The 17,939-nt window shown below is 32.8% G+C and overlaps 1 protein-coding gene across 1 annotated transcript; it reads left to right on the top strand.

Annotated features, from left to right (window-relative positions):
- The first annotated feature begins 2,167 nt into the window (after positions 1-2,167).
- On the top strand, positions 2,168-2,878 carry LOC127262841 (ethylene-responsive transcription factor 2-like). Its single transcript, XM_051291679.1, has one exon. The coding sequence runs from the start codon at positions 2,205-2,207 to the stop codon at positions 2,772-2,774; it is 570 nt and encodes a 189-aa protein (XP_051147636.1). The 5' UTR covers positions 2,168-2,204; the 3' UTR covers positions 2,775-2,878.
- The last annotated feature ends 15,061 nt before the right edge of the window (positions 2,879-17,939 follow it).

The following is a 17,939-nucleotide window of genomic DNA, read 5'->3' as shown; positions in this document are numbered from 1 at the left end:
AAGTGTGTTCTTTTTGTAAAAAAATTCCAATATATTTCTCCCTAAAAAAAAAAATCTAAAAATTAATAATTTAGATATTTATTATTTTCATATTATCTACACAATTTTCTATATCTCGTATAAAAAAAAAATCGTTCAAATCATTTCACAAATTAAAAGTCACTTAACAAAAATAGTTTTGAAATTTGGAATAATAAAATTTTAAATTTAAATAATTATATGTATGATGTAATATAAATAAGTATTGATTTAAAATATAAAATTATTTTTTACAATAATATAAATAATAAAAGGTGTGTTTACTTTGATGTTATTTAAGAGAAAAAAATTAATGAATTATAAAATTTGGGTTCCAAACCCCACAAATAAAACACTTTCTTTTTAATATGGATTAAATTTAAATTTTTACTTTTAATAATATTTGATATGATATTTTATTAGAAAGAATATATTTTTTTTTCTTCGAAAATGTAAAATTCAAATATCAATGATTAATTAATTTTAGTTAATCAACATTTTGTTAAAAATAATATAAGTTGAAGATCTATTGGGATTGTTTTTCATCAATCATTTTAGTGACAAATTGCATAGGGAATTATATATTAAATCCTTTATTTGTTTCTTATTAATTTCAGCACATGATTATTGTAAAATGACAACAAGCTATTGTAGTCTATGAAATTTATATATTTTGTTCTTTTATACATTAAACAATTCATAATAAAACCAAAAAATATATATATTTATATATTTTTAATAAAAATATATTATTTTATTCAACAAAACATTTAATTAAAAAATAATAAAGAATTACTTCACCAACAACATCTCAATTCCCAAAAAACTTTCACAACTAACAATTTTTTTATTTTTATTTTTTATTTTTCTTAAAACACTAAAAAAAACACAAAAATTCTTGCATTTTTATTTTTTGGTTAGTTATAATATTTGACAGAAATAGAGACATAGAGAATCTTATGTACTTTTATTAATTAATTTATTTATTTTAGTTGCTACATTACATTCAAGTTGTTATGCTGAATGCAAAACTTTATTTAATTCAATATTATAAAGAAAAAAAATCCTTGCATATATTTAAGATATAATAATTTAATATATACTATGATTTATCTCAAAACATAATTGGTTATTTATTTATTTTTTTACTACAAGATTTTGGAGTCTTCTCCAAAGTGTAGTCAATAATGATCGATTCACTATTCATCAAAATATATAGAAATATAGAAATGCATATAATAATGCAATTATTCGTTATGTATATATATATACATTATCTTTTTCCGACAATACAATAATAAATAAATAAATAATTAAATAAATAAATAATGTGTACTGGGCGCATGGTGTACTGAATTTAAGAAGTCCGATAAAAATAATATGAAATGCACACGTGATTCAATTCTGATACATAATAAAATACAGTATATATACTTTATTTATTTATTTAATTATAATAAGAATTATTACTATTATTATTATTATATTAATTAAAGAAACTTCGAGGCTCTGTGTTATCACTGCATTTAGAGTGCAACATCATGGACCTCAAGTCCCGAATGAATGGATTATAGCTAACGATGTGTTGAATATTTTAAATGGGTTAAATTATTCGATTCTAATCCGATTTGTTTATTATCGTATCGAGTTTGGGTTGACTCGTATTGACCGGTAGACATAATAATTAAGTCGTATTATATATGTTAATTTTTATTGATTTGAGCATAAATTAAGTTGAATTATTTATAATTGAACTTAGTTTAAATTAATTTATAAAAAAATTATTAAATTATAATTATTTTACATATATAATAAATATATTAATCATATTAATATATTATAATCTAGTTGTCATATCGGGTTTGACTTGAGAGCCTAATCCGACCAGTTTCTTATCGTATCGAGTTTGTATCAACCTGTGTATAGGGTTGAAATATTTGTCCTAAACCCTATTATTTCGTATTAGATTTGTATCGAATTGTCGTATCGGATCAGTTTTTGCCAACTCTAGAGGAGTAATGGCTGCAGCAGCGGGTGTTGAGATCCCGGGTTCTATCAAACTTTCTTGAGAATATTTTATTACTAACGCATTATATATATATATATATATAGAGATCTTTCTTGCTAGATTCTCAATCAATTGACAGAATTGAAGTCGAGAATTACAATTGTTCTTTTTTAAATTAATGGCTGAATTTGATCTGTTATTCGAACAAGATTATCTTTTTAATGATTTCCAGATCCCACCGGAAGTTTCGGGCAGTGATTCCTCCGTCAACGGCGACGGCGGGCAATGCTGGTCGGAGATGATTGAGGAGTTACTGAGCTGCCGTGAGATCGACGCGCCGCTGGGGGCGGCGGCGGATCCCGCCATTGTCTCGGATGGAGACAGCTGGCTTAAGTACAACGACGGCGTCGCTGAAGCGGCGGCGGCGGAAGTAGCGGCGGCGCGTGGGGGGCCGCGAGTGGAATGGAGGCGGTACAGAGGGGTGCGGCGGCGGCCGTGGGGGACGTTTGCGGCGGAAATTAGGAATCCGGCGAAGAAAGGGAGCCGAATGTGGCTGGGGACGTACGGAACGCCGGAGGAGGCGGCGCTGGCTTACGACCGAGCCGCGTTCAGGCTGCGCGGCGCCAAGGCGAAGGTGAACTTCCCGCACCTGATCGGCTCGGGTGATAGCTCGGAGCCGGCTCGGATGACTAAGCGGCGCCGAGTCGATCAGATTCAGACTACTTCGTTTTCGTCGTCTGATTTTTAAGGATTAATTAATCATAATATGCCCTGCCCCGATAATTAATTAAGGGGTTGTTTGGTTGAGTTTTATAAAACCTCATTTTCACTGTGTATAGATAGTAATTTGCTTCAAAGTACATTTTTTTTTTTTACCAGGTTGTGTGACTAAAAAATATTTATTTCTAATTTTTAGTAAAAATAATTATATATTAATACCAAAATATCATTAATTTTTTATTTAAATTACAAATATATTATTACAAATACAATTACTTTATAGATAAAATTGAATGACAAAAATGTCAAAATTTCTTATACACTTTCGCTAACCAATAAAATACTATTATTTTTTTAATATACTATAAATTAAAAACCCGTTTAAAAAAGGATAGAAAGGGAGTATTACATTATATATTTATTTTTTTAATATATATTCTAAATGAAAACAAATATAAATACACTATATGATATATATATATATATATTTATATATATAGAAAAACATTAGTACATAGTATATGCACTGACAATCCATTGTTAGGAAAAAAAGTATCGATTGCAAATTTTTACATTATATAAAAAATAAAAATTTCAACATAATTTATAAATATAAAGTATAAATAACACATTTTGGGTTAAATAACAACACTACCTGTGATGTAGAAATGCATTAGTTTTGTTGAATTCAATTATAAATTTTGTGTCTTTTATTACTCCATCCGTATAAAAATATTAATTTGTTTTTTGCACATAATTTTAAAAATATTAGTATTATATTGAGATATAGTAGAAATAAAATAGAAATGACTAAAATAACCTTATTAGTATGTATGATATAAAGGTAATGACATTTGTGTAATATATTGTAAGTTGTAAGGGTATTTGTAATATTAGATAGATAGTACAATTACTAAAAAAAGAAATAGATACTTTGTTATAGGACGAAGACAATACAAAATATTCTAACCGTTTACGTTACTGTAATATAAACACAACGTATAAACAAGCATCAAATATTATAGTTAAAAATAACATAATTTATAATTGAATTTAGAACCATTAGTATATTCACATTGTACAACTACGTATTATTTAATACTCCCTTCGTTCTACATAATTTGTTCATATTTTTTATTTTTCGTCCATCCCACATAACTTATCCTTTATATTTTTGAAAATATAATTATGCATTTTAATCGCATTTTAAATTTTATAATTTTCTTAATTTTAATTAAACTATTTACTTATCTTAATCTTAATCTATAATTATTTTTACTAAATAATAATTATTTTTACTAATATACTTCTTAATTACTTACTAATTATACTTTATCTAAATTTTCGTATGTACAGTAATAGTCCCATATTTTTTGGGACGGAGGGAGTAGAACATACGATGTGTTAAATAGCTGATTGTATTAAATTTATACTTTACATGTGCTTAGTTAAATTCGCATAGTAACTTTACTATTGAATATTATTTATATTAAATTGAATAATTTTTTAATTAAAAGTTTTTACTATTTTTACAACACAACGGAGTGTTTTTTAAGAGTATATTATTATTATTATTATTATTATTATTATTATTATTTTGCTTCAATTTGTTATGGAAATAATAATTTGGATAATATTAATATATATTAACTGATATTTTAACAATCTTTTTATTAATATATATTTGATTACTCAATTTCTTATATATATATTAAAATTTAGCATTTAATATAAATACTGATAAATTTATATATATATTTTTATGTTAGTTTTTTTTTTTTTTTTTCTTCGCAAAACACAATTTCTAAAAAATATATTTTCTTTCAAAATAGTATTCATTATTTTAATATTACTTTCTTTCAATTATTTCACTAAACAAACAAACTTGAAGGGTGTGTTTGTTTGTGTGTTTGGGTTTTTGAGTTAGGATTTATGAATAATAAAAAATTGAATTTGAATAGTTATTTGATGTGATATAAAAAGATGTTAATTTGATATTTTGAATGTAAAATAAATTTATAGTATAATATAAAAAAGTAATTGTTTTACTTATTAATATTTTTGGACGGAAAAATAATTTGAATAATAAAAACTTGTGTTAAAATCCACATAAAACACAACCTAAGGTACTACTTCATTCGTCCCAGCTAATTTGTCCCATTAAATTTCAAACACAGACTTTTTAAATATTTTGTAATTAGTAAGTAGTTACGAAGTGTATTAGTGAAAATAATTATGATTAAATAAAAATAATTATAGATTAAAATTAAGATGACTAAATAGTTTAATTAAGAATTATGAATTTAAAATAATATTAAAGTGTATAATTATATATTTCAAAAAAAATAAATTATTTGGAATATATTAAAATAAAAATAGTAGACAAATTAAGTGAGACGGAGGAAATAATACTCCCTCCGTCCAATGGTAATCTTCTCATTTGACTTTTGCACGCAGATTAAGAAAAATTAATATTTTATAGATATGTAGTGTTAAAAGTAATGTAATGTCTATTGTACTTTTAAAAAGTAATGTAAAAATAAAAAGTAAAAGTATTTTGATATTTAATTAAAAGTTACTTTTTTTAAAAAAGAAATGACAATTTTTTATTTGGACAAAGTAAAATAAAAGACGAAAGGAATACATATATATATTTTAAATTTGTATTTTAATATTAGTATGATAATTTAAATATACTTGTTCTGTGTTTTTGAGAAAAAAACTCAAAGAAAATAGAATTAGTTTAAAAATTATTTTTCAAAATTATGTACTATATATAGTTAATGGTTTATAAGTTTTTTGTTTATTTGTTTATTTGTTTATTTTCTTTAAATTTAAGTTTGAATTTATATAATATTATAATACAATGTTCTATAAAATAATATAATACTTCGAAATGTTAAATAGAACGCAGAGAGTATTATATTTTTATTGATAAATTTGTACGTGAGTTGTGTTCGATTTGATTTCAATTTAAACCAAATATCTACTTATATTACTCCCTCTGTCTCAAAAGATTTGTCTTGTTTTTTCATTTTCGTTCGTCTCAAAAAAATTGTCTTTTTTCCTTATTTAATAGCCGTTGTCCCCACTTTATAAAAAAATTATTTCTACTTTTCCATACTATCCCTAATTATTACTCGAACATACTCTTTAAAATCTTTAAAAAAGCAAGGCCATTTTAGTTATTTACATTCTACTTTATACCAACTTTCAATTAAATACTATTGCTCCTTAATTCCTGTGCCAACTCTCAATAAGACACTTCTTTTGGGACGGAGAGAGTATTATATATTAAGAGGATGTTTGAGAAAGAACTTTTTGAAGAACTTTTAGCTTATTGAACAACTTTTAGCTGTTTGACCAGTCAAAAAGCTAATTTAGGTGTTTGGTAAATTAGCTTTTTGAAATAGCTTTTTGGACCAAAAAAGCTAATTTCTGAAAAGCTAATCTACTTGGCGTTTTGGAAGAGCTTTTTTATTTTAATTTTGGTTATTCCTTATTTACGCTTAAAACTTAATTATTTATTGTATACATATAAATATATTTTTATAGCAGTATTTATTAATTATTTTTAATATATTTAATTTATTAAATTATATTTTTATTTTTGTAAATTTAAAAATAAATTTTATTATTAATTATTACATATAAATCATTTTATTTTTAAAATATATAAATCTTTAAAACTTAAATCAAATAGAAAAAAATAAAAATTATTAATTTATTTATATATATATATTAAAACAATAACTAAGATAATAAAAAAAATATATATACGAAAGATTTATTATTTTATATTTTACATAATTTTAATAAAAAATTATTATTATTTTTTAATAAAAATAATTTTCTCATATCTATATAATAAAAATAAAAATAAATATTTTATAATATTTTTATAATTTTCGATAATTAATAACAAAAATTCTTATAAATTTCAAACCAAAATGACAAAATTAAATATTTTAAAAAATAACATATCGATGTCCTTAATTGTCATTTTATGTATAAACAGTTAATATCAAACAATTGTTTTGAATACAAATCGCTAATTGAATCATCTAGTCAAATCAACTAATTAAATCAGCTAACCGCTAACAACTAATTAAATAAGCTATCAGCTAATTGTCAAACGTACTCTAAATATATTTTTATTTAAAATTTTCACTATATTCAAAATAATTTGGAACTCCAAAATACTTTACAATTTTCATATACTTTACTTAAATAAGGGTTTTATAAGTAAAACTTTGGAGATTTTTTTTGTTTTTGAAACAAAAAATGATATTTCATATAATATTATATTTAATGAAAATAATTTTGAAATATATTTCTTCTTAGAAATACTGTGTATAAAAGATTTTGAGAATATTGTAAGCATAATTTTATTTAAAAGTTTTTTTTTTTTTTGGTTTTACACAGGTTTTAATTTACTATGCATTTTTTTTTCTTCCAAATATATTAATTCAAACGATTATTTTTTACATATATATTATTCTATAAATCTATTTTACATTAAAAAAATTATATAAATTTCTATTTATATCAAATCAAATAGCTATTCAAATTCAATCTTTTACTATTAAAAAATTTAAACCCAAAAATCCAAATTCACAGACAAACACAGATCAATTTTTTCTACAAAAAACATATCTATTGATGGATTTGATTCACACTGTAGCTACCACTAGGATTAAATTAATTATTACACACGTGCGTCACCCAAATTCAATAACTTATCATGATTTGTTTGATTTGTGATTTAAAATTAATTTTAAATAAAATATAAATTTTAAAATTTATTTTTATTTAAATATTCTATCTTGAAACATTCAGGTGTGCATATACTTTTATTTTGGATTTATTAATAATAAAATAATTATTTCAAAAATTAAATAAGATTAAGTGCTGAAATTGAAGCACTTTCGCAGATTATTTAAAAATTAATATATGTAATTATATTATTAGTAAATTAAATTAATATAATCAAATTATCAAGTGATCAATTTCAGCAGCACCTGATCTCATCAGTTCAAAAATACCTTAACTATTTTTGTAAATATCACTACTTTTCAATCATATCATTATTTTTTGTACTCCCTCCGTCCACAAAATAAGTATACATTTACTTTTGGCGCGAAAATTAAGGAATAATAATATTTTAATTATAGTGGGTAGGTAAAAGTAGTGAAATGACATTTTTGGTATAAAAGTAATGATGTGATGTCAAATAGGGATATTTGTGGAAAAAATGGGGTATTTAATAAAATGGTTACTTTGTTATTGGACGTCCCAAAATAGAAACATGTATACTTTCTAGCTGGACGGAGAGAGTATTAAATCACGTTGCCGTTTTTGTCCGTCCCACATACTATATCACTTTCCTTTTTTGGAAAATGATTATACATTTTAATCTCATTTTAAACTTTTTAATTTTATTTTTTTTAAAATTTTAATTAAATTAATTAGTTATCTTAATCTTAATTTATAATTATTTATATTATAGAATAATTATTTTCACTAATACATTTTTAATTATCTACTAATTACATTCTTCCTAAAATACAGGTGTCTACAGTGTAGCAGACATGGTACATGGGACGGAGGGAGTAAGACAAAATTATCTTTACGTAACTTATAACTACCTAATATATACTATTATTACTTAAATTTTACGTTAAAAATAAATGTATATTTTCAAATTGGACAAAAGAAATATATTTTGATTTAATATTTTTATAAAAAAAATAGTATATTTTAATTGAAATAGTAAAGAGTAAATAATATTAATATTTTAATTTGAGTTATTGATCATGTTTTTTTCTTTTTATCTATAATATATATATATATATATATGTTGTTACATAAATTTGGTTGTATTTTTTTAGCTTTATTTCACATATATATATATATATATGACATACGACCATTGCAATTTTTTTTGTATAAACACTTTCTTGTTTCAAACATTACATGCAAGCAACTACTTAAATAAAAAATATATATCTATATATAATTTGTTGATATATATATTGTATACATATATATTTATTTATGTAAATGGCCCGGCCCATATCAATTATATATATATATCTATGACGATGTAATCCTAATTGTATTTTTGAGAAATCATATTATTCCATTAATTTCAACATGGTATCAGAGTCTGACTAAGTTTCGAGTTCGAGTCCCACCGTCTCCATTTGCGACATATGCATGTGCAAATTTTGCATACTTCCACTTGCACTTGAAGGGGCGTGTTGTGGACTCTCGTTTGCAGGTATATAATTAATGATTGCGTTTCCCTAACAATTCGAGCTTTTAGGTAAAACGGTCATCTGAAATGAAAAGCTTAGGGCCTCTTCGGTACTTTCTTGGTCTTGAGATCTCCAACACCTCCGACGGGTACTATCTCTCTCAAGCTAAGTATGCCTTCGATCGCGTCTACGCTTCTTGAGTTTGACTGTCACCTTACTCCGATGGATAGCGCCCCCCTTGACGATCCTACCTTATACTTGTTAGCTGGTGGGAAGCCTGATATATTTAACTGTTACTCGACCCGACATTGCCTATGTTGTTCATATCGTCAGTCAGTTTATGTCCGCACCTCGGACGACTCATTATTCTGCTGTTCTACGGATTTTTCGGTACATCAAAGACACTCTCCTCCATGATTTCCATTATTCAGCTCGTTCGTCCTTGGTTTTAACTGAGTACTATGATGCTTATTGGGCGGGACATCCCACCGATCATCGCTCGACTTCTTGTTTTTGGTTGCAATTGTAAGTCTTTCTTTGTTTTTTATTTTTTTATTTTTTTTATTTCTTCAAGTTGTTTGGTTGCAAAAGAGTGATAAACTTGTTACCTATAAAACAGACATATTTCATCTAAATTTAAAACATCCTTCATGGAATTAGTATATTTTCTCTTTTATAGCTTCTATCTTCATTTTCATATCCTGCATGTCAACCGAACCACTTTCTCCAAAACGACGAAATGATTTAGTAGCATATCTTACTTTAAAATTTTCAAGCCAACATCGAGAAAATTGATATTTAGAAGGGTGTTGAGGATACAAAAACTTCATTATATCCTTTGCTTTCTTCAAAATAAACTCTCCGGTCATATTGACTCAATCATATTGAAAAAACCATTCATAAATAACGTTTTCCATATCCAAATATTCCGTTATTTGTATCGCTTAGTATCCCTTATACCCTTCTAAAAATTAGCTGAAAGATACTCATGTTATCTCTTGAGAGTGTGTTATATTATAGCTTGACTAACTTTCAAATGATATTTTTTATCAATTCACTATTGTAATTTTTTTTTTTTTTGATCGAAAACTCTTGTAAATATTGTTGAGTGCATATGGGATGGTCACTCTATACTCACAAAATGCTTGACGCATTTGACCATTCATAACAAATTTTATGATGCCTTTTATATGAAAAGACATAATTGGCAATTATGAATTGTTTTATTTTTATATAAAGATTTATATCGTATATGTTTCATGAATATATTTAATTGGCTATAATAATATTTAATTAATATACATATCTGATGAACATACATAGAATAATAGTTAATTGTATAAAATCAATTAATTGATATTATACATGAATATTTTAATTAGTTAAAAAACATTAGTCGATTCATAAATATAATCAATAAAACATATATGAATTCATTTACATACGTTCTCATTTTGCTGAACTTAAAAAATCTCTTTTAATACCTAGTGTTTTGTTTTTCTTTGGATATAGCAGTATCTATAGGTGTGTAATATATTTTAAATTATAAGATATTTATAATATTAAAAAGTAACGAAGTTAAAAAAAAAATAACAATTTTGTTTTGGATCAAACAAAAGATAAAAAATATTTTTCCGTCACAAAATAATAGTCATATTTTGTCATTTTCGTTCGTCCCAAAACAATGGTCGTATTTCAATTTTTAGTAACAAATTCCCCACCTTTTTATAAAATTATTCCAATTTTTTTTACAATAATTACATAAAACAAAGACATTTTGGTTTTTTAAAAATAATTTTACACCCACGGTCAATATAATACTATTATTCTTTAACTTCGGTGCCCATCTCAAATGTTTCTATTTTTCGGGAGGGAGTAACAACTTTTTTATGTGATAAAAAAATATTAAATTCGGGACCCGGGTGATTTGGGATAGATTTATTTTCATCAAATCCGAAAAAAAACTTATCCCGTCCCAAACTGGCCGGGGTTAAAAACTTGAAATCACAAAACCCATAACCCACCAACTATAAAAATTTTGAATCTGAATCCGCTCTATTAAGCAGGGCGGATGCAGACGTACTTCCGAGCTTTCGTTTTAGGTAGTAGGCTTCGTTGTTTTACTCGTCGGACTTTACTTTTTGATAATTGATACTCAGGCTTGATAGGCTTAGTGTTGATTGGTCTTGATGTCTTAGGCATTTTAGCCTTAGGATTGATACTTTGATTACCTAGGCCTGTCATGACTGGCTGTTTACTTAGACTATGTAGCTTTACTAGAACTACGTATGACTTGATCCCGTTCGGATACGTAGGCAGCCCATTTTGAATGCAACCATTGCTATATAGTTTTTTTTTTTTTAAAAAAAAACCCTAAACCCGAAACCCGAAACCTGAAACCCTAAAACCTAAACCCTATAACCCTGCATCAGATGTTGTTGAGAGGGTTCTCTCGTCTGGCATTCGGGTTACTGCTCCGAGTACTGAGTTGGCTTCAGAGGATTCTGCTGAGGGAGTTCTTTTGCCCGGCACTCAAGTTATTGTCCCGGAGGATAGCTTGGTTGATTTAGATACTGTTGGGACGACCCTTTTGTCCGGCATTTGGGTTACTGTTCCGGGTGCTTGTGTAGTTGATTCCCCCACTGCTCCTATTTCTATCTAGGATCAATCAATTGGTGCGACTCCGTTAGCGTTAGAGGAGGATGCTCGGGTTTCGAGCTCTCCGGTTATAGCGAGTCATGTAGTACATGAGGAGTTGCCCTCTCGTCAGGATAGAGGGAAGAAAGTGATGATCGAGGATGTCCCAGAGTCCTTGTGTAGACTTGATTCTAGTTAGGATGAGCGTTCTTCGTCTTTTGATATAGAGTTGGATGATTTGGCTTATCAAGGATGGTACTCCGCCATCTTGGTTTGAAATATTAGCTCTTTCCCCCCGTGGAGATGGGAGTTTTGTTTTGGGAGTCCTATCTTGGGAGAGTTCTGGGCCTTTATCGGAGGTAGATGATCTTCGACATTCTTGACGGGTTGCATAAGAGCCACCTCCCGTATTGGCCCCATTAGCGATGGATCCATTGGAGAAGGTGGAGCATGAGGGGATGATTTGTTCCCCTGAGATTGAGGTTCCTTCAGAAGTCAGTGTGCAGAGCAGACCGCCGCTTCCGGAGGTGAGCCGCCTTATCACTCGTAGTATTGCCCGTCTTCAGGCGAGTTCATTCATCGTCCCACGTTCCTAGATGACTGATTTTTTGATCTTAGTGTAAAACGTTCGGGGTGCTGGGAACCCGCGGGCCCAGCGGGAGATTCATTACTTATGTCGAGAGCATCGGGTGCGTATTATAATATTATTGGAGCCTATGGTCGAGGCAGCGCCGGAGTATTTCTGTCGTTGCTCAGATGATAGGGAATGAGGCGAACACGATTTGGTTGTTTGTCGATAGTTCATTCCAGATTCAGATGCTTGCGAGTGCTGATCAGTGGATTCATGTGCAGATATCGTCACCGCAGATTCGTCGTTCCTTCCTGCTGACGGGGGTTTACGGGAGATGTAGTGTTGTTCGGCGCCGGAAGATATAGAGACTTTTGGAGGAGACTGCAGTCTCGTCTGTTGGCGCCCCTTGGATAGTCGGTGGCGACTTTAATGCCATCGCAGATATATCAGAGAGGGACGGCCCGGGACGGCCGCGGCTGCGATCGATTCAGAATTTTTCGGGTGCTCTCCTTTATATTGGACTGATAGATGCTGGTTTTGAGGGTCCTCAGCATACTTGGATGAACCGGAGGGTGTGGTAGCGCTTGGATCGGATACTTTATAGTCGTTCGTGGGAGGAGTTCGCGGAGTCCACGCGGGTTCGGCATCTCTCGTGAATGTGCTCGGATCATGCGCCTTTACTGGTTCGGGATTCGCATGAGCGGCACCGGGTCTCGTTAGCATTTAGATTTCAGAGCATGTGGATTCGTTATCACTCTTTTATGGATAGAGTTCGGGAGAGTTGGGAGGTCCCGACGGGAGTGTCAAACCAGTCATTGAGGTGGTGGAATCGACATGTTTTTGGAGATGTGTTTCATATTATGGCGGAGGCCGAGAGAGAGGCTGTGGAGTGTGAGACTGAGTTTGACAGGGATCCTTCGGAGGCTACTTTATTGCACCGACAGCATAGTGTGGCAGTTTTGACACATGCCATTGCATTGGAGGAGGCTTTTAGGCGGCAGAAGGCCGCGTGTAGATGAGCGGTCGATGGGGAGAGGAACTCCCAGATATTTCACTCGATAGTCCGGGAGCGACGATGCACATCTATATTTTATATAAGAGATGGTGACAGGGAGCTTACAGAGCACTCGGACATCAAGGCATCGGCAATATCTTACTTTGCCTCAATGTTTAAAGAGGCGGATGATGCTGATACCTCGGGTGTGGATGATTTGGTGGATATGCCGCCGCAGGTTCCACCGGAGGAGAACCGGTGGCTTTTGGCGCCGCCGATGTTGGCGGAGGTTCGGAAGGTTGTTTTCTCGATAGATCTGAATAGTGTGGCAGGTACGGATGTTTTCTCAGTGGCTTTTTACAAGGCTTGTTAAGAGATTGTTGGTCCGGATGTGTTAGCGGCTGTTTTGGATTTCTTTTCGGGGACCCTGCTCCTGAAGATTTATACGGCCACCACCATTGTCCTTATCCCGAATAGGGAGGCTCCGGAGTCTTGGGCTGACTATAGGCCCATTAGTCTGTGCAACGTGAGCAACAAGATCATTACGAAGTTGCTCATAATGCGATTGGGGACTTTATTACCGCGCCTCCTTTCACCGCATCCGAGTGGGTTTGTGAAGGGGCGCGCGATTGCGGATAATATTTTGATGGCATCCGAGATGCTTCATGACTTGAACCTTAGAGGCACATCGCATAACGTATTTATGAAACTGGACCTTAATAAGGCATATGATAGGGTGTCTTGGCGGTTTTTGAGGCATGCCTTGTTGAGGTTCGGTTTCGCAGAGGAGTTCATTACATTGGTGATGCATTGTGTAAAGCACGCTTATTACTCTGTCTTGATTAACAGAAATCTCGGGGGATTTTTTAAATCCTCCCGGGGGTCCAGCAGGGGGATCCTTTGTCGCCTACTTTGTTTGTGCTTGCGGCGGACCTCTTATCGGGGGGATTTGAGCGCCTTTACCAGGGACATCCGGAGCTTTACTTTAAATGTAGATGAGGGTTTCGGTTGTCTCACTTAGCATATGCTGATGATGTGTTGATATTCGTGAGTACTTGTGGGGAGCGGATGAGCTCTTTGACGACCTTCTTGGCCAATTATACGAGGATTACCGGCCAAAAGGTCAACTGTCAAAAGAGTTCGATCATTTTTAGTCGACGATGCCCGGGGGAGGTTCGGGAGTAGGTTCAGTTAGTCATGAGTTTCAGAGTGGCTGATCTCCCACTTACTTACGTTGGTGCGCCCCTCTATGTGGGGAATTAGAGGAGCATTTTATATGAGGAGCTTCTAAGGAAGCTTCGGTATTACTTGAGCCGTTGGAATCAGGTTTTGCATCCTCCACAGTCGATCCTTCATGAGGTTGAGCAGATCTGTGCACGTTTCTTTTGGGGCTCGTATCATGGTCATCGCCAGCGTCATTGAATTTCGTGGACGGATGCGGCACGGCCACAGGACGAGGGTGGTTTGGGTGTTAGGCGCTTGTCAGATATGGTTCATGCCTAATTCTCTATGAAGCTTTGGTGGAAGCTTCGTGAGGATTCCTCCTTGTGGGCGCATGAGATGCTACACAAGTATTTTCGCGATTCCTTACCGGGTAGTGCTCCTTGTCGGATATACGACAACCCGGTGTCGAAGCGCTTGTGCTGTGTTAGGGAGGAGGTCCAGTCGCAGATATATTGGACTCTAGGTCGAGGGGAGTGCTATTTTTGGGAGGATAGATGGTTCGGGGAGCAGCCCCTCTCGTCCTTCCGGGGGGATAGACGGCCGCCACCGCCGATTCTGGTCCGGGATATGTGGACGGCTGGGTCATGGGATGTTGGGCAATTACGTGCTTATCTCTCGGAGTCACTTGTCGTGCGCATTATTGAGGTCCCCTTTGATAGGCAGATAGAGGATCGGATGAGTGGGATGATTTCGACATTCAGTTCATTTACTACCCTCGGCTTGGGAGCTTTGTCGTGATACAAGTGTACAGAGTTGGCTTTCGGGTTTACTATGGTCGCGGGTTTTGACCCCGACGATGTCAGTATTCTTGTGGAGATTGTTTCGGCGGCGCGTACCGATTGATGAGATTCTTCAGCACTATGGGATCCCGATTGTATCGCGCTATCATTGTTGTCATGCGGAGGTAGAGACTATCTCCCATGTCTTTATTGATTCGATAGTTGCCCGGAGTGTTTGGGGGCACTTTTCAGCATTATTTGGGACATATTGCCGGATACGCACACTCCGCATCTGTTAGTGTCCTCGTGGAGACTTTCTTCGGCGCGTCCTCAGAGTATTACGGCGTATGTTCCATTGTTGATACTATGGTTCACTTGGACAGCTCGGAAGATGCGAAGCACCGAGAGGATCATCTGGCGGATTCACTCACACTTACAGACCCTATGGTGTGCTAGGGTCCTTTTACGTTGCTATTGGGAGGGCGATCTCCATGTTGCTGATAGGCTCGGATTTCGGTATCCCCCTCCGGTTCCTCGACCTCCAATCACGGTGCATTGGGAGGCGCCGTCTCCGGGATGGTTCAAGCTTATCAGAGATGGTGCATCGCTTGGCAATCCCGGAGTAGCTGGCATTATTCGGGATTCGGAAGGTGCAGTACTTGCAGCGTTCCAGGCTCCGATTCCACATGCGATGAGTAGGGATGTGATTGATCGAGGATTGGTGCCATAATGGATCAAGACGGACTCGACGACATGTATATCTCTGATCTCCTCCACGTCGAGTCATTGGTCGCTTCAGAGGTGTCATCTTGTCCTTCGTATGCGATTACGAGGTACGACTTGACGGATCTCGCACATATATAGGGAGGGAAAACCGCGTTGCGGATACTTGAGCGTTGATGGCGGTCTCCTTTCCGACTGAGCGGGTACTACTTCCGTTGGATCTCTCCCCCAGGCGACTAGAGGTCTCTTCGAGCGGATGCAGACGGACTTCCGAGCTTTCGTTTCAGGTAGCAGGCTTCATATCGTTTTACTTCTCAGACTTTACTTTGATATTGATACTTAGACTTGATACACTTAGTATTAATTGGTGTTGATGCCTTAAGCACAGTCTTAGAATTGATACTTTGAATACCTTAAGTCTCTTATTATGAATGTCTGTTTACTTAGACTACACAGCTCTACTAGAACTACGTATGGCTTGATCCCGTTCGGGTACGTAGGCAGCCCACTATGGGTGCAGCCATTTCTATATAGTTAAAAAACCCTAAACCCTACCCTAAAACCTTAAATTCTAAAACCCTAAACCCTAAAACCCTAAACCCTAAACACAAAAAAAAACCCAAAACCCTAAAAGCTAAAACCCTAAACACAAAAAAAACCCAAAACCCTAAAACCTTAAATTCTAAAACCCTAAAAAAAAACCGTAAACCCTAAAAGCTAAAACCCTAAACCCTAAACCTTAAACACAAAAAAAAACCCTAAACCCTAAAACTCTAAAACCTTAAAACCCTAAACCCTAAACCCTAAAACCCTAAATCCTAAACCCTAAAAAAAAACCCTAAACCTTAAACCCTAAAACCCTAAACCCTAAACCCTAAACCCCTAAACCATAAACCTTAAAACCTTAAACCCTAAATCCTAAAACCCTAAACCCTAAACCCTAAAACCTAAATCCTAAAACCCTAAATCCTAAAACCCTAAACCCTAAAACCCTAAACCCTAAACCTTAAAACCTTAAATCCTAAAACCCTAAACCCTAAACCCTAAACCCTAAACCAAAAACCCTAAAACTCTAAAACCCTAAAACCCTAAAAACCAAACCCTAAAACCCTAAAACCCAAACCCTAAAACCAAAAAAAACCCTGAACCCTAAAACCCCAAACCAAAAACCTTAAAACCTAAAACCCTAAACCCTAAACCCTAAAACCCTAAATCCTAAACCCTAAACCCTAAAACCTAAAACCTTAACCCTAAACCCTAAAACCCTAAACACTAAAACCCTAAACCCTAAACCTTAAAACCCTAAAACCCTAAACCTTTAAATCCTAACTCTAAAACCCTAAAACCTTAAACCCTAAAACCCTAAACCCTAAAACCTTAAATTCTAAAACCCTAAACCCTAAACACAAAAAAAAACCCAAAACCCTAAAAGCTAAAACCCTAAACCCTAAACACAAAAAAAACCCTAAACCCTAAAACCTTAAATTCTAAAACCCTAAAAAAAAACCGTAAACCCTAAAAGCTAAAACCCTAAACCCTAAACCTTAAACACAAAAAAAAACCCTAAACCCTAAAACTCTAAAACCTTAAAACCCTAAACCCTAAACCCTAAAACCCTAAATCCTAAACCCTAAAAAAAAACCCTAAACCATAAACCCTAAAACCCTAAACCCTAAACCCCTAAACCATAAACCTTAAAACCTTAAACCCTAAATCCTAAAACCCTAAACCCTAAACCCTAAAACCTAAATCCTAAAACCCTAAATCCTAAAACCCTAAACCCTAAAACCCTAAACCCTAAACCTTAAAACCTTAAATCCTAAAACCCTAAACCCTAAACCCTAAACCAAAAACCCTAAAACTCTAAAACCCTAAAACCCTAAAAACCAAACCCTAAAACCCTAAAACCCAAACCCTAAAACCAAAAAAAACCCTGAACCCTAAAACCCCAAACCAAAAACCTTAAAACCTAAAACCCTAAACCCTAAACCCTAAAACCCTAAATCCTAAAACCCTAAACCCTAAACCCTAAAACCTAAAACCCTAACCCTAAACCCTAAAACCC

This window comes from Andrographis paniculata, unplaced genomic scaffold (assembly GCF_009805555.1).
Source record: "Andrographis paniculata isolate CXL003 unplaced genomic scaffold, ASM980555v1 Contig15END, whole genome shotgun sequence".
NCBI classification, from domain to species: domain Eukaryota; kingdom Viridiplantae; phylum Streptophyta; class Magnoliopsida; order Lamiales; family Acanthaceae; genus Andrographis; species Andrographis paniculata.
Note: the sequence above shows the minus strand (reverse complement) of the source record. Positions and strands in the feature narration are given on the sequence as shown.